General features: G+C 35.4%; 1 protein-coding gene across 1 annotated transcript in view; it reads right to left on the bottom strand.

Annotated features, from left to right (window-relative positions):
- LOC106875180 (uncharacterized) overlaps positions 1–26,354 on the bottom strand; it is a 146,102-nt gene extending 119,748 nt beyond the window's left edge. Inside the window, exons 1-9 of the mRNA XM_089340736.1 lie at positions 25,417–26,354; positions 20,055–20,325; positions 9,074–9,094; positions 6,185–6,199; positions 5,343–5,357; positions 4,452–4,561; positions 4,124–4,191; positions 1,154–1,329; positions 48–68 (exon numbers count right to left, since the gene is read on the bottom strand). Of these exons, the coding sequence (XP_089196862.1) occupies positions 48–68; positions 1,154–1,329; positions 4,124–4,191; positions 4,452–4,561; positions 5,343–5,357; positions 6,185–6,199; positions 9,074–9,094; positions 20,055–20,325; positions 25,417–25,425 (706 nt within the window). The 5' untranslated portion in view covers positions 25,426–26,354. The remainder of the gene's footprint in view (positions 1–47; positions 69–1,153; positions 1,330–4,123; positions 4,192–4,451; positions 4,562–5,342; positions 5,358–6,184; positions 6,200–9,073; positions 9,095–20,054; positions 20,326–25,416) is intronic.
- Between the last annotated feature and the right edge of the window lie 1,152 nt (positions 26,355–27,506).

The following is a 27,506-nucleotide window of genomic DNA, read 5'->3' as shown; positions in this document are numbered from 1 at the left end:
AAGATGATCATATACAATAATTGTAATAAGGAATTAAAGATACATACCAGTTGTTCCAACTGTTACAACTGAAATAGAAAAGAAAAAAACATGTTAGACATCAGCAACATCACTATCATCATCAACATCAAGACCATCATCATTATCAACATCATCATCAATATCATTATCTTCCTTATGATCAGCATCATAATCAACTTAATTTTTCTTCTAAAGGAATTTTGAAGTTGTAATCCCCAAAGAGAATATTAATTCTCACAAAAACATATTATCAACATTTCAAACTTGCCAGGTCCCATTAACTCCAGTGTGTACTTAAAATTATACATGTTCTGCCAGTCTAGCTGTTTATCAAATTCATCTGGTGGGGTACACCTAAGTCTATAACATATTTTCTCTGCTACCCTAATTACTAAATCTATGCTGTTGGTCATATTCTCAAAATAATTCGTTTTTTTATTCGTCGACATTTACTTAAAGATTCTACCAAAATGACTTTTTGGAGTACACTGATGATGATAGAAAAATTTTTTAAAAAGCCCTATCTGATATTGTTTTTCATACTTATTAATTTAATTAAGTGATATAAGACATCAACAAATATCCTTTGATATTGCTACAGAACTTATGTAGAATTAAGAAGCTGCTTTCAATACACAATGCACACCAACCTAAAATCAATATCAAAAGGCTCTTCCTACATTAAAAGGAAGGAGACAGAAGACTGTTAAATGCAGAAGATATTGTTAGAAATATTATATTCAGTTTGAAAAATTATGTTGTATGTAGTGAAGAAGGAATACTATGTCCAAAAATTTACTGAAAGTCGGAGGATTCAAGAATACAAGGAAGAACAACAGAACAAGGAGCTGGAAAGAAATGGAATTACATGGCCAATTCCTGCGACAATGAAGGTTGTTGAAAGTAAAGAACACTGGTTGTGATTAATGAATGGGAACCTGAAACAAGACACTGAATTGCTAGTTATAGCTGTTGAAGAACAAGTCATTAAACAGATTGAATCAATATTCAATGTTATGTAACGGTATTCAGTTATTGAGGTTTAAATTTCAATAGATCATGCAGGTTTGTTTATTTGTTAGGAATAAGGGAAAGCAGACAGACTGATATAAATCATGCACAAACTACTTACGTTCAACTTCCAATATGCTAGTAATTGACAAAATTGACTTGGAGCTTGTTGAATTCAGTACTTTAATGATCATGGATATATCAAGTTTTATTTCTGGTACCGCAGGTTTGTCAGGTTCTGGTTGAGTCACAATAATACGAAAGATAATCTTAAATTGTACAATGAGACTGCCATTTCTGAAACAGTACAGAATGATAGAGAATCAGTGGTAGATGGTGAGAGGAAAAGAAAGAGGGTGTTAGAACATATGTATGCATGTGTATATATTGATATGTACGTATCTATTTATACACAGTTATATATAAAAGAAAAAGCATAGAGTATTTGTAACTTAGAAGTTTTCTTCATAACAGCTCATTACAATATCAAAAACAATAACACTGGTCTGCATTTGGGAATTTTTTAATTTTCAATTTTTGTTCATGGATGTGATCTTACATATTTTTGAGTTGCTGATTTTAAATATGAAAACTATTTTGCTCTATCATGCAAAGATTTTCAGTAAAATACAAATAAATAATAATAAAAATTGTGAACTTTTAATAAATTGTCACTTTATCAGAATGAAGCAAGTAATCATGGAAAAGCATTTTCTGTTAGATTTAAGAACATATGTATAACAAATCAACATGAAATGAATCATGTTCATCATGAAATGAATAATGAAACATCAGCATCAAATGAAATGAATGTGAAAAAGATATGCTCCTAATGGTTAGCCTACATATTGAACCAAACAGAGGAGTGTTTTGGATTCTGCTTGCATTGTGCATCCATACCATCATGTATCAATGACCAGAAGTAATCTGCCATCATGCTGACATGTGGTGGTGGTGGTGGTTGTGGTGGTGGTGGTGGTGGCTGTGGTGGTGGTGGTGGTGGTTGTGGTGGTGGTGGTATAACGGTATTAGCAATATTGATGGCAGTTTTGGCAGTGGTAAGATTAGTATTAATGACATTAGTAATCTCAAAGATAGATTGAAATGGTTATGATACTACTGGTGGCACTTCTTCCTGCCTTCTGGCCATCCAATAATGTGTGAAGGCATGAGGCTTAGTGGCTAAAGTATTGCATTCATGATCATGAGATCATGATTTCAATTCCCAGACCAGCTGTGCATTGTGTTCTTGAGAAAAATACTTCATTTCACATTGGTGGTGGTGGTGGTGGGGGGATGTATAATATTTTTGTATTTTTTCAGTGATTGTGATGATGAAACCATGCATAAAAATGAAACCATGCATAGGAAACTAACCTGTCGAATCTGCTGAGAAATTTTTAGAAAACAGAAATAAAACTTTCTTTAAATTCAGAAAATAATTTACAGGCATACCTCGAATTATGTTGGTGATTGGTTCTCAGACATGTGACCTTACTTGCAAATCAATGTAATAACGAAAAACCTTTTAGAGAATCTATTAACTTATAGGTGTTTTGATAAATGGTTTGAGCATATTTTCAACTGCACCTTATATAATTTATATGATTATATTTTATATAATTTCTATGCTTTAAATATGATCTCTGAGACCAATGTAAAAATCAGATAAATTGACTGAAGTTGAATTTTATTTTTTCCATTAAATTCTTTCAAAAAATGATGTAAAGTCAAGAAAGATGTAACTCGAAACACCATAAGTTGAGGTATGCCTGTATGCCAAAGAATGAATCGTTTCAATATAGTTTTATTTTATTTGTTCATTTATCCTTTATCTTTTATCTTTCATTTGTTTCAGTCATTGGACTGTGGCCATGCTGGGGTACTGGATTAAAGGGCTTTTAGTCAAACGAATCAATCCCAGAATTTATTTTTAGAGCCTGGTACTTACTTTCTTATGCTGAACTACTAAGTTATGGGGATATCAACAAACCAACACCAGTTGTCAAGTCATGGTGTGGGACTAACAAATGCAAAGACACACATTCATACATACGTAGTCCAATCAATAAGTACCCGGTCTGTTGCTATAGTAATGAAGCTAAAGCAGGCAGAGTAAAGTTGCTTGGCATAGATTAATCTTGACCTCTGCTGTGCACGTGCACTAAGTTTTAGGGCTCTAGCTCACTTCTGCTGTTTACAGCAGTGTTTGAAAGGAAGGTGTGTAGCATGCGATTGTCGCATTGACCATGACAGTAAAAGTTGAGCAGAGAAATCTGCGTCAACTTTTGCCAAAAGCTTGGCAATATCTGCTCAGAGGCCTATGCAAAGCTTTCAAAAACTTTTCATTATTCTCGACACAATCAAAGAGATCTTGTGCAACTGAAACCTGAGTGTCTTCTTGGTCAGCTGAAAGCAGTTTTGGCACAAACTTAGCAGACATGCACCCCATATCCAAATCTTCAGTGACAATGGATGGAACTGAACTGTAACTAATCTGCGCATCCTCTGATAACTCATGGATGGTGTTTTGATGATTTCCCTTCACAGCTGCATGCACATCTGCAATATTTTTCTCAGTTCTGTTGGATGTGGATCTCCCAGAATGTTCGTCACTATCGACATTTTTTCGGCTCAAACACTACTATCCATACGCTTTCTGCAACTTTGTGTAGACTTCTGAGCAGGTATCACCAACCGTTTGGCAAAATTTGATGCAGATTCATAGTCAATACGATGATCACATGCTACACACGTTCCTTCTAAGCACTGCTGTAGACAGCGGAAGTGAGCTAGAACGTTAAAACTTATTGTACATGCACAGCAGAGTTCAAGGTCAATCTGTGCCAAGTGGCTTCACTCTGCGTATTTTAGCTTTGTTACAATGACAACAGTCCGGATACTTATTGATCAGGTCACATATATTCTGCTGTTGATCCAATGATTTCTTTTGTGGAAGAGATCAAAGATTATAAAACGAGAGAGAGACAGACAGACAGACAGAGAGAGAGAGGGAGAGAGAGAGAGAGAGAGAGAGAGAGAGAGAGAGAGAGAGAGAAAGAGAGAGAGAGAGAGAGAGAGAGAAACTTACTTAAATCCAGTTACTTCTGTGCCATTGTAGACATTAGCTAGTGAGGAGTTTTGATAGATCTTGTCCATCTGAAAGTGAAAATAGCTACAAGTCAGTTTAGAAATCTTACCTCTATTGACATACAGTTTGTGAAATATCAAATAAGTTTCACCCTTAAGCATTTAAACCATAACTAGCCCTGAAGCATTTTGATACCACCCCACATACTTTTGATAATGCTGAACAACTGATACAATTAAGCTGACTGGATTTCAACAAAATTAAAAACTCACCAGTCAAATACACACATACACACACAAGCATATCTTAGTATGAGAATAATTCAAACCTTTTCTTGAAAGTCTTTGGCCTTTTTCTGTGCTTCAGGTGAAGACATATTTGCTAGGGCTGGCACATACGTTTCATTTAATTTTACAGAAGATACAAGCATTTGCACCTCTGAAAAACAGAACAAAAATACATGCATAATACAAATAATAAATATAAATATGTATATATGAGCATTCCATCGGTTATGATGACAAGGGTTCCAGTTGATCCGATCAACGGAACAGCTTGCTCGTGAAATTAGCGTGAAATTGGCTGAGCACTCCACAGACACGTGTACCCTTAACATAGTTCTCAGGGAGATTCAGAGTGACACTAAGTGTGACAAAGCTGGCCCTTTGAATTACAGGCGCTACTCATTTTTGCCAGCTGAGTGGAGTGGAGCAACATGAAGTAAAGTGTTTTGCTCAAGGACATAACACGTTGCTGGGAATTGAACTCACGACCTTATGATCATGGGCTGAATGCCCTAACTACTGAGTCACGTGCCTTCATGTGCCTTTATATACAAACATATATGTGCACACTAGTACATTCCACCAGTATTGACATTGACCCCAGTGCATAACTGGTACTTATTTAATCGACCCCGAAAGGATGAAAGGCAAAGTCGACCTCGGCGGAATTTGAATTCAGAACGTATCAACAGACAGAATAGCGCTAAGCACTTTGCCCGGCATGCTAATGTTTCTGCCAGCTCCCCACCTTGTCAATTCTACTGTCTTCTGCTCGTATAGGATCATCCTTTCATCTGATGGTACATTGCAGTAGAGTCATGCAAATCTGTGTATGTATGTATGTATGTATGTATGTATTACTTCAATTCTTAAGTTAACCATTTATATACTAAAATAAGAATTTGAAGGTTGAATCTCTTCAATTCAATACTTACGAGGTTCTAGGGTCTCTGAAAAATATAAGAAAAAGGAAAACTTAATGAAGGTTTAAAATGGCATAAAAATTAATTTGGTATTTTAATTGATTAATTGATTACTGATTCTTTACATGAACACAAACCTTACATTTTTTATGCAAATGATATTGTTGAAGGAATATATATACAAGACAACAAATTAGACATATTGTGGTAAAAATGTGTGTACACACATATATATATAAAATGATATGATAAAATATATACATGCATATATATATAAGATTAATATAAACAGCAGGTTGCAATATTTCACCAAAAAGGAGAACTATAATTGTCACTAAATGTGACTAAGGTATTAAGAAACAACTACATTGCTAGAAATATGAGCTAAAATGCTCTAATGCTGTAGTTAACACACATGAATCAAAACATATACACTAACAGGGACTTGAATTGTCTGAAAAATGCTGATCAAGAATTCTTAATACTGATGTCAGTTTCAGCAATTCCTATTGCCTCGTCAGTTAAGCGTGCTTGATCTAAGTTTTCTTCAGCTTGCTTCTCTATTAGTGTATATGTTTCTGCCACCAAAATTAATGGATGATTAGTGATTCGCTAATGTCTATAGACAGAATTAATATAAATGGCAGGTTGCAATATTTCACCAAAAAGGAGAATTATAATTCTCACTAAATGTGACTAAAGTGTTAAGAAAACACCTATAGTACCAATTCAATGAGTGAAACAAAGAGAAAAGATGAAAAAGACACTACCATAGAATTACTTCGATTCTTAAGTTATCATTTATATACTAAAATAACAATTTGAAGTTTGAATCTCTTCAATTCAATACTTACTAGGTTCTGGGGCCTCTGAAAAATATGAGAAAAAGGAAAACTTAATAAAGGTTTAAAATGGCATAAAAATTAATTTAGTATTTTAATTGGTTAATTGATTACTGATTCTTTACATGAACACAAACCTTACATTTTTTATGCAAATGATATTGTTGAAGGAATATATATACAACAAGACAACAAATTAGACATATTGTGGTAAAAATGTGTGTGGGTGTGTGGGTGTGTACCGAAAGAGTAAATACCAGCCTTAAAAATATAGCTACTGGGGTCAATTTGTTTTACTAAACCCTTCAACATGGTTCCCAGCTTGGCTGCAGTCCAATGACTGACACAAGTAAAAGGTAAAACACACACACACACACACACACACACACACACACACACACACAAACACACTCACATGCACACATATAGTGAAAGAAATGAAAGACGAATGTTAGTTGGCTGCACATTCCAGTAAGATAGTGTAAAAATAGGACAGTGTACAAATTTTCTTGAAATATAAACAAAAAAACACACACAAATCTCTCTCTCTCCTCTCTCCCTCTCTCTCCGTCTTTCCCTCACTCTCTCTCTCTCTCTCTCTCTCTCTCTCTCTCTATTTCTAAAATGCTACTCCTACCTTCACGCCTCAGTGAATAATGACAAAAAAAAATACGATTACTAGCAACGGCAAAACTTCTTACACATTCGTTATGGTATTATTCTCACCAATCCACCAACTACGTCAATACCACACCACCATAATCATCATCATTGTCATTGTCATTCATTGTCGTCATCATCATCATCATCATTACATGTAATGACTAATATCACTAGTCATATGCCAGCAAGAGTACCTCTATGCCAAATATCACTTTTGTCTAATGTCAATTTGGTCTAATGACTTTGGTCTAATGACATTTAGGTCTAATGAAAATTTGATCTAATGACACTTTAGTTTAATGTCAATGCATTTGATGCTTTGGTCTAATGACACTTTGGTCTAATGACACGTTAGTTTAATATCACTTTGGTCTAATGACAAGTTCGTTTAATGACAATTTGGTCTAACATCACCTTGGTCTAAAGGCAATTTAGTCTAATGTTAATTTGATCACATGACACTTTGGTCTTAGGAGAGTTTAATGTAATATATATTTGGCTTAATGACAGTTTAGTCTAATGTTGATTTGGTCTAACAACTGTTTGGTCTAACATCACTTTAGTCTAAAGACAGTTTCATCTAATGTAAATTTGGTCTAATGTCAATTTGGTCCCAGGAGAGTTTAGTTTAATATCTATTTGGTCTAAGGAGAGTTAGTCTACTGTCAATTTGGCCTAATGACACTTTGGTCTGAAGAAAGTTTAGTCGAATGGTACTTTGGTCTGAGGACAGTTTAGTCTAATATCAATTTGGTTTAATGACATTGGTCTCTTGACACTGGTCTAATGTCAAACAGGTCTAATGGCTCTTTTTTCTACTTGACATAAAAATTACAAAGCAGAATAGATTGAGCAATGGGAACAGTTATACCTCATGAATGAATTAACATTCAAGGACCCACTGCACAAATGGATGTAATTTTTTTTTTAATGTTCATAACTTTGAAATTTATTTCATGATGCATAACTTTTCATGTTTTCTATATACACTGTGTAGTATATGTAGAGTGAAGGGATTTGAAAAAAATATATATACTACCTACAAGAACCATATGTATCAATTGATGCCTGGTGAGTTTTTGATATTTGTCCACACTTTTATGTATAAATACATTTGAAATCATTTCATTGCTGTTTGAAAATATATTAGATCTTCATTCGCTGTCTCACTCACTCTCTTACACTCATTTACCACTAGTCAGACAGTATGAATGTTGTGCTTTCAGGCTTTGCCCTATATATATCTATTTTTGTGCAAATTTAAAAATCACGGATTTATATATATATATATGTTTAAATACATTTTTTTACACCAAAAATTTGGCAAAAGAATATAGTATCTGTTAACAATCTTAGCAAAATACTCACAGTTGAGTTTTTATTGGCTGTATATTACTAATAATAATAATAATAATAACAATAATAATGGGACCCTGAGGAGATGGAGTATCCTATATTTTATAATATTTTATAATATGTATTAATCATTCTGGATGTTCCATCGAAATGTTCATAGGTCATTTTCATTATTATTATTATTATTATTATTATTATTATTATAAAGTATTTTCAATGGATCAGTTTTGAGCTCTATTTAAAGTTGATATATATATATATATATATGCATAATTACTTTGTTTTTTTTTTTCCTATTTTTTCAGCTTTTGTAATTACTTTGTAGAAATATTTTCTTATAGAAATTGACATGTCCAAAGTCCTAACAGTAAAAAAAATATTAGAACTACTTAGAAATATCTCATCTAGTTTATCAGATGCTAAGTTTTCTGAAACTGATGATATGCTTTCAGAAACTGGATATAATAATATTAATGAAGCCCAGACATTTTGTTCTTCATTTGATTCTAGTGATAAAGAATCAATGGACATCTGTATTTGAGATCCAAACAATAAACCGGATTATAACACTGATAATATAAGAAATGCTTCTCAATGCTTGAAAGGTAAGAATGGTTCTTCTTGGCAGTTTCATGTCACATCTCAATGTACACATGGTCGTTTTGCACAACATAATGTCATAAAATTTCAGCCAGGCCCAATCATATAAATTATAACTTGAGTCATTAGAGATAGCCCTTTTCCTTCCTTTAGAATTTTGATTGGTGCACAATAAAAGAATATGAAACTGCATGTGTATGTCTGTGTGTGTGTGTGTGTGTGTGTGTGTGAAGGTGCAAAGAAAAGATGATCATATATAATAATAAAATTAAAGATACATACCAGTTGTTTCATTAATTCCCACTGCAAAAATGGAAGAAAAAAATAGATTAGACATCACCAACGTCACTATCATCATCATCATCATCATCATCATCATCAACAACAACAACAACAACATCATCATCATCATCATCTTCAAAATAATTTTTTCTCAGACACAATTTTGAAGTTGCAACCTCTAAGTCAAATCCTTTGTCAAATGTGAATTGACTTAGGACTTGAAATTTTTAGCAATAAGTATATTTAACCAGTCTTATAGAAGCTGATAGGAAAATCTTTATTTTTGTCAACATGTATGAGTAGGCGATGTGGGGTATACAATCACCAACACACACACACACACACACACACACACACGACACACATACACACACAGAATACACAATTATACACCTAGACTATGATGTACACACATAAATCATCATCACCAACATTTCTACATTCACTTTTCCATGTTCACATGGGTCAGACAGAATTTTGTTGGGGCATATTTTCTGCAGCCAGATGTCCTTCCTGTTGTCACTCAGCACCTGTTCCTAAGTTAATTTTCCTCCATGACTAGACATGTTTTTAATAGGAAATTGGTAACAAAGGACATTGTTCGCATGAGAGATACAGTCATGAGAGATAGTGTTCAGGTGCCCTACTCTATAAAAGACCAGTTTTGGTGCCTAAACTTTTTGTGGAATGTTGGGGCAGCTGAGCAGCATGTGTCTCCATTCTCACCAGCCCGACAACCCAGACAGATAGATGATCCAGGAAGACAGCCAAGGAAGATGGTACAGACAGATGGCCAAGAACCTCCATCACCACAAAGGTACCGCAGTTGTTTTCAGATATGTTAAGCAAATCGCATGTTGCTGTACCAATAGGTAGTTTCTCTTTCCAGGTCTATAATTATTGCTGCTGTAAATTGTAAATGGCCTACACAGTTTACTTTTAAGCGCAACAATAAATTATTCTGTTAAATGTTCACAAGTGTTGTTCACGCAACAAAGAAAAAAATATTTTCATTCATTAACTCAGCCAGCTACAATAGCAGCATTGATGAAACACTACCTTAATACTACATATGACAAATGTTTGGGATTAAACATTCCTTACAACTATTGCACTGGAGGTTAAAAATTATATAAAAAAATAAGCTAACCCAAAAATGGACTATTCAAAGCATATGCTATTATAAAAAGCGAGAATATATTCTTGCTGGGACAGCCCCTCCTTACACTTTTGTAAATTGCTCACATGAGATGTAGGTGGAAATGGATAGGGTGAACTGGCAAAGTGTGGGAATACAAAGAAAAGATCAAGAAGCACTGATCTATATCCCTCACCTAAAACTGTCATTTTGTGTCAGTCACAGAAATTGTTTTTTGAAATATAAATAGCAATATAATGCACAACATTGTATATATAATATTGTATATAGAAAACCTTGTATATATAATGTATATATATGTGTGTGTGTTATGTGCATGTGTATTAGGCTTGGAAGGACTGGAAGAACGGTGGTAGCAGGTAATTATATCAGACTGCCAGAAGGGAAGCTAGGGGACAGGTTTATTTAGCCAGAGGGGAAGCAGATAAGAAAAAATTTGCCAATGTTCTGCGCCGTGAGGACCAAAGACTTGAAGTATTTCATGTTGCAAGACAGTGTGTGAGAGAGGATTGTGATGTCATAGGAGAGAAATGTGTCTGCATGGATGATGGTTCACTTGCACTAAACGAGGCTGCAAAGAGAGAGGTTTGGAGACACCACTAGGAAAGGTTGCTCAATAAAGAGAATGAATGGGAGAAAAAGAGTCTGCCAAATGTCGACAGTTGTTGGATCAGGTAATGAAGGTCACGGAGAGGGTCATAGCCCAACTAATTAGGGAGAGAGTCAGTTTAGATACGATGCAGTTTGGGTTCGTGCCAGGGAAAAGCACCACTGATGCTATATTTCTGGTAAGACAGCTGCAGGAGAAATACCTAGCCAAAGATAAACCTCTGTACCTGGCTTTTGTTGACATGGAGAAAGCCTTTGACAGGGTCCCCTGATCCCTTATCTGGTGGTCAATGAGGAAGCTAAGGATAGATGAATGGTTAGTGAGAGCTGTGCATGCCATGTAGAGGGACGCTGTCAGTGTGTGTGTGTGTGTGTGTGTGTGTGTATATATATATATATATATATATATATATATATATATACATATATATATATATATATATATAGATATATCTGTATTTATATTGATGTCTTCTATTGGATGGTTAAACTGCAACTTTTTTCTGCGAGACTATTTGTGGCACACATGGGATAAATTCTTGGGGAGAAATGAGGAATTCACTAGCCGATAAATTTGTGAATGCCTTTCCTTATGTGATTTTGATGTTGCATGGTCAAATACCCATGAGTATATGGGCATTTTCAGATTTATTTGTACATCATGCTGAAAAGTGGAAAAGAATGAATTTTATATTCTTAATCACGAAACGTCGTACATGATTAACTAAAGGCAAGTTTGTTTTTATTTTCTCTTCTGTTTTTGTTCTATGTGTGCCGTAAATATCGCCATCCGTTAGAGAAAAAATTGTAGTTTAGAATTAGTAGTTCTTTGACTGCTATTTCTAAATTTTCAGTATGTTGGTGAAGCAACTCATGCTGACCCCTATATATTTATGATTATATATATATATATATATATATATATATATATACGACAAACTTCTTTCAGTTTCTGTCTACCAAATCCACTCACAAGTCTTTGCTTGACCTGAGGCTATAGTAGAAGCCCAAGGTGCCACACAGCGGAAGTGAACCGGGACCATGTTGTTGGGAAGCAAACTACTTACCACACAGCCAATATATATAGATATATATATGTTTTATATATATATATATATATATATATATATATATATATATATATATCCTATACATATATAGGATATATATATACACAAACACACACATATATATTTATACATATATAGGATATATATATACATATATATCCCTTCCTCTTTGTTCCACTTCCTCCCTCTATCTATTTATCTATCTGTCTTCCTCTATCTTCCTATCTACCCCTCTGTCCTGGCCTCTACTTCACTGCTATACCCTTCTGTCCCTTCCTCCTTGTTCCACTTCCTCCCTCCACCATCCTCTCTGCTCTCGTGTGACCTGTGGTCAACTTTCTTTTCACTCCAGCCGCTGTGAAGGCAAGACGAACTACTAGCGTTCTACCTCAGATTTGCGTTTGGCCGTACGGCTTTTGAATGTTGTTTTCACTGTCCAATTTTTCCTGTCTTGGTTTGTGTTTGCCACCTTGGAATCCTCTGTGTAGTGGGTTGATCCACTACTCAGGAAGAGACTATTCTAGAGTACGTTCTGTCTTATCTTCGAAACGTCTAGATAGAATAGAGACAGCTGATGAAGGGATATTCCAAGTGGCTTTCCGTTTTCCTATGTGTTTGTTCCGTTGTCTGTAGTTTATTGTTCTAACGTCCTGTACCCTGATATGCATATATATACACATGTAGATGTAAGTATGTACATATATGTGTGTATACATGTATATATATTCTTTGTATTATATATATATATATATATTTACACACACACACACACACACACACATATATATGTGTGTGTGTGTGTGTGTGTATACAAAAATTTGTTTAACATGGAATATAATGAATCTGGATGACTAATTCATGGAGTTATTTATCCTTTGTTCCTATTTTTTTTTTTCGTGACAAGAAAATTGTGAGGTGTGTCTGACTGACATCTTGCTGACGTCATTTACCATTCACCTACGCCCCTCTCTTTCTATCTCACTCTCTCTCTCTATCTCACTCTCTCTCTATCTCACTCACTCTCTCTCTCTCTCTCTCTCTCTCTCTACCTATTTTCAGATTTTCATCTTGTATATCAATGTATTCATGCATTTGTATTTTCTCTCTTTCTTAAATGTTGGGAAGTGTGTGTGTGTGTGTGTGTGAGTGTGTGTGTTTGTGTGTGTGTGTGAGTGTGTGTGTTTGTGTGTGTGTGTGTGTGTGTGTATGCATGCGTGTGTGGGCATATGTTTATGCTTATATTCTTATCAATACATTTTCTTTCTTTCTTTTTCATTTTTTCTTTACTGAGCTGAATATAAATGAAGATAAACAGCAATAAGACCTTTTTGACTGAAGCTAAAGGGTTTTGTACTGAAATACATTAGAATATACTTAATTCAAATTTGCCTTTAGTGGGGGAAAGTAAGCAAAAACCTAACATCCATTGTAATCAACTGTCAAGCATTAAGGACAATAATTTCAAGAAATCCAGAGTTAATCTGTCAACTTGCTTAGAAATAAGAAAATCTGAAATTGCAACTGAAAGACAACTATAGACATGTTTCAATCTATTAGACCTCATCAGATTAGTTCAGTTTAAAGAAGCCTAGTATTCTGTTAACAAGGAGTTTTATGCATAGAAAAACTATTATGAATCATTAGATTAGAAATTAGCATCAGTGTATTTCTTAATCATTTATATTATTCATTTATTGGTTTCCAGCATTGGACTGCAACTCATCATCATCATCATCATCGTTTAACGTCCGCTTTCCATGCTAGCATGGGTTGGACGATTTGACTGAGGACTGGTGAAACCGGATGGCAACACCAGGCTCCAGTCTGATTTAACTGTAGTGGAATAATGCTCACAAGACAATTATTTCAGTCTAGTGTATTTTTTTTTTTTATTTATGTATTGAAAGGTTCAACATTTTTGTGAGCCCAGGGACACAACTTCATGCAAAGGTCTACACAAATATAAACACACACACAACCACACACTGAGTGGTTGGTGTTAGGAAGGGCATCCAGCTGTAGAAACTCTGCCAAATCAGATTGGAGCCTGGTGTAGCCATCTGGTTTCACTGGTCCCCAGTCAGATCGTCCAACCCATGCTAGCATGGAAAGCGGACGTTAAACAATGATGATGATGATGATGATGATGATGTGTGTGTATGTGTGCATATGTATGTAGCTATATTATATATTATATAATATTATATTATATTCTTTTACAAGATTGTAAGCTGGCAGAATCGTTACCACACAGGAGAAAATGCATAACATTTCTTTATGATTTGTGTTCAAATGCTGCTGAGGTCAACTTTGCCTTTCATCCTTTGGTGGTCAATAAAATAAAGTACCGGTCAAGCACTAGGGATCAATGTAATCAGCTTGACCCCTCCCCTCAAAATACAGAATTATATTATATTCTTTTACAAGCTTCAGCTCAAGGTTGTAACTGTGCTGAAGCATCACCTGTGCAACTGACACTGTTTCAAAAGTTGCATTCTGGTGAAGGGGTGAATTTGATGCTGTTGCCCATGACAGCGCTTCCTGCAATTTCAGATCAAATATGAAATAGAACATGGATTTAATATCTCTAACTTCACTTCTAGTCTTTGAAATCAGATTAAATTTCTGAATATCCAGTAGTATGGCTGACTTATGAAGCAATCATTGACTATTTGTATAAGAAGGATTTGCCATTAGTTTGGACTACAAGAAAAAATATACACTCTCTGAGTGGTTGGCGTTAGAAAGGGCATCCAGCTGTAGAAATTCTGCCAAATCAGATTGGAGCCTGGTTTTGCCATCTAGTTTCACCAGTTCTCAGTCAAATCGTCCAACCCATGCTAGCATGGAAAGCGGACGTTAAACGATGATGATGATGATTTTCCGTAGTACTTAACTGCTTTCATAAAGCATTCTGTTTAATCTGTACCACACCAATTCAGTGTATGACATTCACAGGATGAAAAAATAGTGTGATTTATTTTCATTAAGAAATATTCTTTTGTATTCCCTTCTAGCTGGCTGTCATCTTGGCACCCTTGTCACATATTTCACCTCGACAATTGTTCAATGGAACGCTATTCCTCCTCTATCAGGTTTGAAATCTGAAAACGTGTTTTCTCATGAGCACTTTCAAAAGAGAGAAATCTCTCTTCAATCTTAAACTCACGCAATCTATACTTTGAAGGGATCATATGGTAAATGTTGCTCATTTCATATGTGCAGAATTAGGTGTTGTATTAACTATTATTATTATTATTATTATTATTATTATTCTTATTGAACAGTAAATGGGGACAAGCTAGCAGAATCATCAGCATACTCGGTAAAATGCTGAGCAGCATTTCTTCTAGCTTTACATTCTGAGTTCAAATCCTGCCAAGATCAACTTTACATTTCACCCTTCCAGGGTCAATAAAATAAGACCAGTTAAGTACTGGGGATGATGTGGTTCATTTGCTCTCTCCTCCAAAATTTCAGGCCTTTTGCCTATAGTAGACGGAATTATTGTTGAATAATAGTTTACCATTGAATTTTTCAGAAACTTTGCTTTAAAACAAGATCATAGCAAAGAGAAGTAAAACTATTTTGTGATTCAGTTGACTTACAACATATCTTATTTTGTTTCTGGCTCACTTTGGCCTTCTTAATGTAGGTTCAAGTACAGGATCTCAATGAGACAAACTTTAAGTACAAGGAAGCTACAGTTGTCAACATTGACAATCAGATGAGAACTACCTCAGAATACAAAATTATGTTTATCCAAAAATAAAATGTCAATTAGATGGCATAAAATAAGATTGTAGATAGTTTAACCTCCTCTGGTTGAGTTCGTTTTTGTAAAAAAAAATATTCCATGCAGGTGTAAACTGTATGGTAAATATAATAGTTTGCTTCTCAGTCCCATGGTTCTGGGTTCAGTGCCACTGCATGACATCTTGGACAAATGTCTTCTATTATAACTCCAGGACAACCAAAGCCTTGTGAGTGGATTTGGTAGGCAGAAACTGGACGAAACGTGTGTGTGTATGTGTGTTAATGTCTTCTTGAATTAACTTTGTGTGATAGTTGTGGGTATCACTTTCATAACTTCTGCTTATACATTGCACTGATATGATTGAAACATGAAATAAAATTCTTACTGTAAAGAACTGTAATAATAAGGCTATAATTTTGAAACCAGATTTAAATATTGGTTCAACCAAAGGTACATCCTATTGCAAACAAGATTATTGTTACTCAATACTCTGGAAGGCATAACTTCCAGAGCAGCTGCTAATGGGTTGTGTGTGAATGACAACTGTTGAATGTATGGAGAGAAAGAAAGAGAAGGGGAGAAAAAGAGAGTTTGTGTATATGGGTGTTTTCAATAATTGTTTTTTTAATTTATGTTAAGGCCAGCAATTTTGAGGGAAAAGAGTTAGTCGATACCTTGCTATTTCAAGCATATAAGTTTTCTCTGTCCCCCACGCACCACAAATATCACCAGTGTCATCACCACTAACATTATTACTACTATCTTCAAGCCATGACTATAACCATCATCACTACTGCTGCCTGCCGTTGCCTTTATGCTTCACTGTACCCAATACTAAATTCTACAACAACTATGTCAACCAGGAAGAGCAAAGGGATCGAGTGGCAATCATCAACAATCTAACATTACATGAACCCAAGTCTGGATAGTGTACATTCCTGACCTAAAAAATAAACATACAAAGGTATGTATATATGAAATATGAATCAGTTGGTAGTTTTTTGAGATTATAAGAGTTGTGCAAAGTTTTCAAGAAATTTACTCTGGTAGCCATTGTATAAGAAACCTCACTGGTCTCTTTGCCTTTTTGTTCTTCTCTGAGTTGGTCATGTGAGATTTGTAGCTTTGGCTCTAAAACATGTTTTTAAAATGTAGCAGGGCAGGTACAGCTACCAACCCTACAACCGGATACTAGCAACACTAAAGAACAGCATATATACAATCGGCTATCAAACTCAATGAATATAAACAGATCTGCTATAAATAGATGCCAAGTCTTTGTGAGACCACACCCTGCCATTTGAAAAATTTAAAAGGAAGGCCATGGTGGCAGAAAATGAACAGTGTGGTCATAGCCGGAACACTTTTGATCATAGACCCTGAACCAGGCTGATTGAGAGTGTCACTCTGAGTCAAGTTGAATCAGGGTGTGAGAGGGCTGAGCACCATGATAGACATACCACATAAACAAAAAATAAAAGCACTTAAAATTCCACTTCTACAACACACACACAACAACTCCATAAAATCGCTAAAACCAAAATAGCACCTATTTTAAAAACACTCACAGGCACCATGTTTGGCCTATAATAATAAGGAAACTAGTACCTAAGGGAACAAACAGAAAATTAGCTGACCACCAGTTTATTAGGGTACAACTTGTATATAAAAGTACAACCAGTATGTAAATGTACTTCCAGAACATAAGGGTACAAATAGTTTATAGGATACAACCAGTATATAAGTGTACAGCCAGTACACAAGAGTACAAGCAGAACGTAGGGTTACATCTGGTATATAAGGGTACATGCAATATGTAAGGCCACATCACTGATTATATATCGACCCTAAATCCATTTATTCAAAGTAAAATACAATGGACACAGATTAGCGCACTTCATATTATCAGGAACTGTACATATATAAATAGAGCACTTATATATGTATGCATATATATGTATAAAGTTATTTAAAGTTTTAAATTTAAAAGAGAGTTTTGACGCTAATATCCATTATTATTGAAATTTATTCCTATGTCAACATTTCTGTATAAGGCTATATTTGACTGTCAAATTTAAGTCAAACATATAATTTGCAAAATTAGAAATATAATATTTCTAAATCTCTCATTTCAATAATAATGGATATTAGCGTCAAAACTCTCTTTTAAATTTAAAACTTTGGATATATAACCAAGGAGAATGATCCTTAAGGAGTCTAATTTAGACCTTTTGCGGTGAAATCTCTTGCTATATTGGTAACGATTACATGTTTTTCTATGAACAAATATATAAAGATATTTATATATATGTGTATGCATGCATATGTATATATGTAAAAGGCAATCAGGAACAAATTAGATTTGTAAACCAAGGTTCCCCAGTACATATATATAAAGTATATATATATATATATAAATATACAATATATAGGAAGGATCTGAGAGAATAATTCCAAAGTAGCTAAATGTTGCTTAAGTGTCCTAGAAAACAATGGATACACTTGGGTAGGATTTGAATATAAATGGTCACCGTGTATTGACTAAAGAAAATAGTTTAGTATTGGGGCATATAGACCCTCAATGGAAAAAGGGGATTTTCTATATGCATGCTACTCGAACCCACTTTTTTCCATTGAAGGCTTATTGCCCCAATACTAGACAATACACAGTGACCGCTTATAAGCTTTAAGCTTATAAAAGATATTATCATTCACATATAAAAAATTAGTGAAAATTTTTATGTACAAATGAAGGTAAAATTATTTATGAATTGAGTGTGAATAGTTTATTAGTTTATTAGAAGCTGAATTAGCATGATGTCAATACCGCTTATTCACACAACTGAAATCAGGATGCATTGTTACAATGCATAAACTAAAATTTTCGTAAATATGATTAGTCACCAGTACAACAGGAATTGATTGCTTGCTGAAAGAGTTACACAATATGTCCCACATACAAATGTTGAATTGTTATGCATAGAACAGGTGATATTTTCATTTTTTTACATGCAGAAAAGCATGCTATTTTCATGTCTTCAATACTTTGCGTATTCAATACTTTGTGTATGAAGATCACTAAGCAGGGAAAGTAGTTTGCAATTCTTCCAGCTTGCCACCTTCTCATCATCATAATGATGAGAATTGATATTGTTTGGTGATTAGTTGTTGTGTGAGGGACAAATCACCTGGTTTGGATGGTCCACTCTCTGAGAATCATTTAAAAAGACATATTTTCCCTCTCTTGGCAGATGTTTATTACAACTGTTAGTAGACAGGGGACATTCCTAACAGGGAGGGGAGAGGGGAGAGGGGGTGGGAGAAGTGGTGGTGAGTGAAATGTGTAATTTACTTTTTGAACTAAGTTCTTTTTCCTCCATTTCATAGCCTGTCTGTAACGCTTGCATTTGATTAGTTGACGGGAAAGGCGAAGAGTGAAAGAGAAAGGAGAGAGAAAAAGAGGATAAGGTGAAGAGTGAGAGAGAAAGAAGGAGACTGCTGTGTATTGAGTCTATAAAATTGTGCATAAAGTATATGGAGTGTATCCTCTTTTTATTCTTTTACTTGTTTCAGTCATTTGACTGCGACCATGCTAGGGCACTGCCTTTAGTCGAGCAACTCGACCCCAGGACTTATTCTTTGTAAGCTTAGTACTTATTCTAGTACTTATACTTTTTGCCGAACCGCCAAGTTATGGGGACGCAAACACACCAGCATCGGTCGTCAAGCGAAGCTGGGGAGACAAACACAGACACACAAATATATATATATATATACATATATACGATGGGCTTCTTTCAGTTTCGGTCTATCAAATCCACTCACAAGGCTTTGGTCGGCCCGAGACTATAGTAGAAGACATTTGCCCAAGGTGCCACGCAGTGGGACTGAACCCAGAACCATGTGGTTGGTAAGCAAGCTACTTACCACACAGCCACTCCTGTGCCTATGTATATATATATATAATGCATTAAGTAATTATCGTATTCCAATTTCCTTTACTTTTCAATGATTAGCAAATGAGTGATTATCTTTTGATACAGACACAACATAGACTATGCTTCCAGGTCTTTTGGCTAAAGTTTTCGGAAATAACTCAATAAGTTTACCATTAATTCCATGAAATATTTACAGGTCTCACTAGTTGTTTCTAATTTAGACACAATAGCAATTTTGTTAGAGTGCTGTTCTAGCTGATTACTTGCACTCCAGTACCTGAGTGGTACTTTAGTTTCTCAGGTCTTGAAGGACAAAAAAAAAAAAAAATTCCACCTCAACAGGATCAGAATGTAGAGACTGCCCCAAAAATACAGTAATGCATTTTGTCCAACGTCCAAACAAATCTGTCAATTGAACTAACCATATTATGGAAGAAAAGTAACTTACCTTGACTAGAAAAATAAATGGCCACAACAATTCCAGCTGCAACACCTATAATCAGAAGTAGAACTCCAAAGATTACTAGAAACCTCTTGCAATTGCGGGTGTTGGGAGAATAATCTGGAGGCATGTTATCCCAATCATTGTTACTCTCTCCAGAAAATAATGTTTGCTTCTGTGAGTTTGGCCACGTGCGCTGCAGCCGACTCACCAGTTCTGGCTGATAAGCCAAGTTGTCGTATTGCGGGCCCCATTCTTTGTCAGTTGCGTTTGAATACTGCCAAAAGAAAAAGAAGGAAGAAATGGTAAAGAAAAATTCAATCATCAACATCATCAAAATCATCATCATCATTACCAAAACTACCACCACCATGGCACATTTACAAAGATTCGATGAGTACTATGAGCTTGGATAATCAAATGCATTGGAGTTGAAGTAGCCAGAAGAACAAATATTTAAGGTTTTTGCTGAAATTCAAAGTCAGAAAAGTTTAAACCTTTGTTAAATTTTTGTTTTTATTCTATTATATTTAGAATAAGCATGTGAATGCTGAGGGTGCTGCTGTACTCTGTCTTTGTATATAGGAGTTGACATCTTATCAGGTAGTGAGGTAGCTCTGTATGAGTCTTGGCACTTCTACCATGACACCAGAGCTGCCTGAGGATACCCACTGATACAGGTAAGAAAATTCCCACGCAACAGCATGAGCTTTGTTGAGTCAGATGCTGCAGCTCTAAGTCAGATGTTTCTACCATCCTCAGCGTTCGTTTATGCTGCAACGTACAATACTGAAGCCTGTCATATTTTGGTGTTGTAAAGACCGTTGCCAAAGAAACTGAACGGGTTTTGTCTGTGGATAAAATTCTCAAAGGCAGGGTAACAGTTCTTGGCTGCAGGAATAACAAAACCAAGCTAATGGTAAATGGTGAAAATAATAAGGGTTTAAGGGTATGAGGACACTTACACTTATCTAGTGTGGTAATAAAAATGGTGGTGTGTGGGGGGGGGGGGGTAAAAACTAAAATTTTTCTTCAATACTTTGAAGATTTCTTCCTATGTGAAGTCAGAGGATATTGTAAATCTTTTAACCTTGACACAAAGTGTGAAATATTTTTTATAACAAGTAGCTAAGTATGAGTAGAATGTATTACAATCAATGAAATCTAAATATAGATTGAAGGTCATGTGACGTTTCTTTGTTTCACTGAGTAATGAGAAACTTCCCAAAGATCTCATGAAGACATGATGTGGTCACTAGTGTTTGCTGAGAATAAAATCGAGAAAAGCACACTGCATTGAGACTATGTTAAAATGTAACCAAGCTTAAAACTTCCAAGACAAGGAAAAAACTGAACTGAACCTACTTATTAGGATTTTAAGTTTTGAGATCAAAGAATTGGTTGAGTATGCTTGGAATATGATGAATCCAAAATATCTTGGAAAGACAAAAGCGAATAGACATGCAAACCAACCAACTGATTGAGAAATAGTGGAGATGATACAACATACTGAGAAAGAACCAGAAGAAAGTGCAGAAAAAAAAAAAAACAAGAATGCAGTAGAAGAAATAACTTTTGGAGATAAATGTATTTGGGTAATGAGAGACAGGGTTAGGGTTAAAGAAGCCCATTGTATATGTGTGTGTGTGTGTGTGTGTGTGTATGTGTGTGTGTGTGTGTGTGTGTGTGTGTGTGTGTGTGTGTGTGTGTGTGTGTGTGTGTGTTTGTAAGTCTATGTTTGTTTCCCACCATTGCTTGACAACCGATGATGGTGTGTTTACGTCCCTGTAACTTAGCGGTTCGGTACAAGAGACCGATAGGATAAGTACTAGGCTTACAAAGAATAAGTCCTGCGGTTGACTTGTTCGATTAAAGGCGGTGTTCCAGCATGGCTGTAGTCAAATGACTGGAACAAATAACAGAATCAAAGAATATATATATATATATATATATATATATATATATATATATATATATATATATATATATATATATATATGTATGTATGTATAATGTATGCATGTATGTATGCTTATATACTGTATATAGTGCTGAGTTACTGTAAATCTAAAACAACATAAATGAATTATTAACACATTTGTGACTTTTGCGCCATCATATATATATATATATATATATATATCTACACTCTCTGAGTGGTCTACACTCTCTGAGTGGTTGGCGTTAGGAAGGGCATCCAGCTGTAGAAACTCTGCCAAATTTAGATTGGAGCCTGGTGTTGCCATCCGGTTTCACCAGTCCTCAGTCAAGTCGTCCAATCCATGCTAGCATGGAAAGCGGACGTTAAACGATGATGATGACTGAGGACTGGTGAAACTGGATGGCAACACCAGGCTCCAGTCTAATTTGGCAGAGTTTCTACAGCTGGATGCCCTTCCTAACGCCAACCACTCAGAGAGTGTAGTGGGTGCTTTTACGTGTCACCCGCATGAAAACGGCCACGCTCGAAATGGTGTCTTTTATGTGCGACCCGCACAAGCCAGTCCAGGGGCACTGGCAACGATCTCGCTCGAAAATCCTACGGGAGCCAGTCAGGCGGTACTGGCAACGGCCACGCTCAAAATGGTGCATCTCATGTGTCACCCGCACAAGAACCAGTCCAGGGGCACTGGCAACGATCTTATATATATATATATATATATATATATATATATATATATATATATATATATATATATATAAAACCACGTGAGTAAATATAAATAAACTAACATTATCATCTTATCTGTGTGTGTGTATATATACATATACACACACATACACACACACATACACATGCATACACACTCAGACACACACACACACACACATATACATATACATACATACACACACATACACCCACCCATGTTGTGTTTCCATCATGCAACAAATGAAGATCTTTTTTTTTCCCGCTCAAAAATTAACATATAAGCAGCAAAGTACTCTCCCGACATGGGTATTTGTGTACTCCAAATATAACTCTTAAGCAGAATCAATGTGACACAGAGTGTGACAAGGCTGTGCCTTTTATATTACGGGTACAATCTACCCATCGAGCTTCTATATTATAGTTTCCATCTACCTAGTTTCACTCACAAGGTATTGTCTGTCACAAAGCTATAGAAAAAATGGCATCTAAGATGGGATGGAACCAGGGACTTTGGCATTACAAAGCGAACTTCTTAATCATTCAGTCATGCTGTATCTACAAACACACACACACACACACACATGCACACACACATACAAACATATACACACACACACACACGCGCACACACATACAAACACATGCTCACACACAAACCTAGATAGATACATGCATGCAAACATATATGCACACTGACATAAATTTACACATGCAAACATACACAAGTGTAACTCAGCCATAACACAAAATGAAACTACTACTACTACTACTACTACTACTACTACTTCTGTAAATTGATTGAGTTTGCTACAGCCACCTCTAAATATATTAAGGTATTATTCATACCCACCCAATAATTGAACATTATGATAAATTTACTTATTTACAAAAAGAAAGAAAGAAAAAATGGGATTGAGTGGAAATGACTGATAGACAAACAAACAGATAGATAGATAGATAGATAGATAGATAGACAGACAGATAGACAGATACACACACATACAGATAAATGAATAAATAGGTAAAGAGATAGTCAGGTAGACAGACAGACACACACATCTGCATGCACACATATATGCACAAACACACACACACACACACACACACACTGATAGATGAACTAACACGTGGTAGGTGTTATTGAAATGAATATAAGGTTTCCTCTATTCATTATTTTATCTAAAACTGCCATATTTGAGGCATTTAGAAGATTCGTATAAAAAAAACTCAGTTACGTAACTTCTTCCTCTAGATCCTGATATCATTTTCAATCCTCCATCATTACACCAATTCACCAATCTATACAACCTAGTTCAATATTCTCAACTCACACACACACACACACACACACAACAGGCTTCTTTTAGTTTCTGTCTACCAAATCCACTCACAAGGTTTTAGTCAGTGTGGGGCTATAGTAAAAGATATTTGTCCCAGATGTCACACCATGGGACTGAACCCGGAATTATGTGACCTGGAAAGCAAGTTTTTTTTGCCACACAGCTACACTTGTGCCTAGAAGATAAAAATTAACCTTGGTGGGATTTGAACTCAGAATGTAAAATGTCAGAAGAAATGCCGCTAAGCATTTTGCACAATGCCTTAAATATACTGCCAGTTTACTGTTTTCAAAAATGTGGTTCCCTTAAAAGTTATTTGAAGAATAGTTTTGGTGTGTAAGGAGGTTGTCAGTCAACAGGTCTGGTTCTAACTGAAGAATTTGGATCTTACAGCTAAGCATTGTGGGTAATGTAAGAAAATGTTGGGGATAAAGAAGAACTGGACATGGATCCTGAAGTTAGAGTGGGGTGGGGTAACGATGAGGGTGGAAGGAGGGTGGGTAGCTATTGAGATGGATATTTTAGGCATGGCTGTGTGATTGAGGAGCTTGCTTTCCAACACCATGTGGTCTTGCATTCAGTCTCACTACATGACACCTTGGGCAAGTGGCTTCTCCTTTGGCCCTGAGCCAACTCAAAACTTAGAGTGGATTTGGTTGATGGAAACTGAAAGAAGCCTATCATATATGTGTGTGTGTGTGTATTGTATTTATTATATAATGTGTGTGAGTGTAGTTTTGTGTTTGTGTTGTATTTGTTAGTTACCACTGCTTGACAATTGGTGTTGGTTTGTTTATATCCCTGTAACACAGTAGTTCATCAAAACCGAGACCAATAGAATAAGTACCAAGTTTTAAAATGAAAAAAAAAAAAATAATAATTTAATTAAAAAAATAGGTAACGGGTTGATTTATTTGACTATACCCTTTTAGGTGACAGTGTTGCAACATGGTCACAAGTCCAATGACTGAAAGTTTAGTGGTGAACGTTGATGGTGCAGGGTGGCTGGGTAAATTAGTGGACATGGATTACAGAAGACATGAGAGTGGTGTGTGTGTGGGGGGGGGGTGTAAGTTTAGTGGAACATTGGGGAGATCAGTAGACCCAAACAGGAACAGCATCATTAACCCTTTAGCATTCAGGCTACTCAGTCAAATGTAATGGTTATTCGTTCACATTGGTTTCAAGTAATCATGTATTATCTCATAGCTTTGGGATTTCAATGATGTGATTATTTATTTTTAGAATAACATCATAGGGTAGGTGTGAGAGGCTGGATCTGGCTGGTTTCAACATAAAACAGATAGAATATTTGGGCCAGATATGGCCGGTTTCAATGTAAGAGAGTTAAGAACAACATCACAGCATAACTTACCTCAGCCATACCAATAAGTTACCCGTTTAATACTCCACCTCCCTCACTGGCTTGTTTTCGTTCGCTTTAGTTTCTACTTAATGTAGTACTGTAGTTGTTGCTTTTGTTGTTGTCGTAGGTAGTAGTAGAGATGGGTACGATTGTAGTGGTAGTTATAGCTATTGGATCGACAGATCCAGATCCTTAATATTTCTGTTTCTTTTTTTTTTTCCTCCTTTATAAATGTAATTTTAGTATCCAGCAGATATTTTTTATAAACCAAGTCATCTTTCTAGTTTGTATCAAACGTGTGAAATGGTATGGAATTAAATTAAATGATATCGTGTAAAATTACTTTAAACAGTGGTGTCTTCTTAACTGGCTGGTTTTATGTTCTTTCCCCCAGCCTGTGGATTATATTATTGACTCAAACTAGCACTTCTCCACAATGACAGAGGGAGTGACAGAGAGAGAGGGGGAGAGGGAGCGAATGAGAGGGAGAGTCAGAGGCGTTTGCTGTGTGTAAATCCTTTGACTGTGACAGATCTAGTTCCTACCGGGTTGGTTGGTTTACCTGAGATTTTGCTCAGGTAAGCTGACATACAGAGAACAATTAATGAACATGCCAGTGTTCTATACACACAAATATATCAGCATACCCTCTTCTATATACCCACTCTTCTATATACACAACTATATCAGCATACATATATAGACAATAATACATATAAACATATACAGTATACAGAACAATACACATATACACAGTATACAAAACAATACACCCATATACATAGAATGATAGAAAAAAGCAATAGACATGCATACAAGCAAACACAAACACACACACACACACACACACACACACTCACAAATACCAGCACACAGCTACAAACACATACATACCAGCACGCACACACACATCGAACTACCAATGAATTAATGGACACAACAATAACAATAATGATAGTTACTCAGGAATGTATGTTTGTCATTTTAGGTGTGTAATAAAGTATACAGGTTTTCAGGAGTGTATATGAATATGTTTATATGTGTACAGGTGTGTCTAGTTATATTCACATTCATATTCAGGCTTGTATGTATGTATGTATGTATGTATGTATGTATGTATGTATATATATTTATTTATTTATGTGTTTTAGCCAAGTGGCTGCGGTCATGCTGGCGCACCACCGTATTTACTATATATATATATATATATATATATATATATATATATATATATATATATATATATATATATATATGTATATATGTGTATATATATATGTGTATATATATATATATATATATATATATATATATACACGCACACACATATACACACACACACACACACACACACACATATATATATACACACACATACACACACAGAGAAAGAGAGAGATAGAGGTTTTAAACTGCGACTAGCCACTTTATTAATTTATATACATGCACACACACACACACACACACACACACATATTTATATACGTGTGTATGTATATGTGTATGATTTTGTGTGTATGAGTGTGCATGTGTGCATAGGACATATGACTTATGCACACATATGTACACAGATACACACACATTCACACACATACATACATACATACATACATACAGAGACACAAACACACACACACACGTACACCCACATACTACGGACTTCCATGTTAATAGAAATAACAGCAAAATAGCACTCCCAACTTTAGAAAAATGAAGGATATATTAATGAATGTAGTTCTACGTAGCTCTGAATTGATAGGATGGTCAAGTTTGGAATGTCTTTCAGTTATAGGACTACTGTATCACGGTTGACTTGAGCATAATCAACAGCAAGCAAACACAAACACACACACACACATTGACACATACACACACATTTAGTGCATGTATGATTAAACACTGATCACGTCTAATGATACACAGGTGTGGTGGTATTCATGCCCTTCCCTGCATGTAAGTCGAAAGTCGATCAACAGGCTCACTTGAAGAGGAAATTTAAGGAAATTCCATGTGGTCGCTTGAAATGCTAGAAATAAGGGTAAACCGAAAGTGGTGGTAATGATGTGACATTATTGGTGATGATGGTGATGGTGGTGGTG

This window comes from Octopus bimaculoides, chromosome 23 (assembly GCF_046866305.1).
Source record: "Octopus bimaculoides isolate indiv1 chromosome 23, ASM4686630v1, whole genome shotgun sequence".
In the NCBI taxonomy this organism is placed as follows: domain Eukaryota; kingdom Metazoa; phylum Mollusca; class Cephalopoda; order Octopoda; family Octopodidae; genus Octopus; species Octopus bimaculoides.
This window is presented reverse-complemented; position numbering and strand designations above follow the sequence as displayed.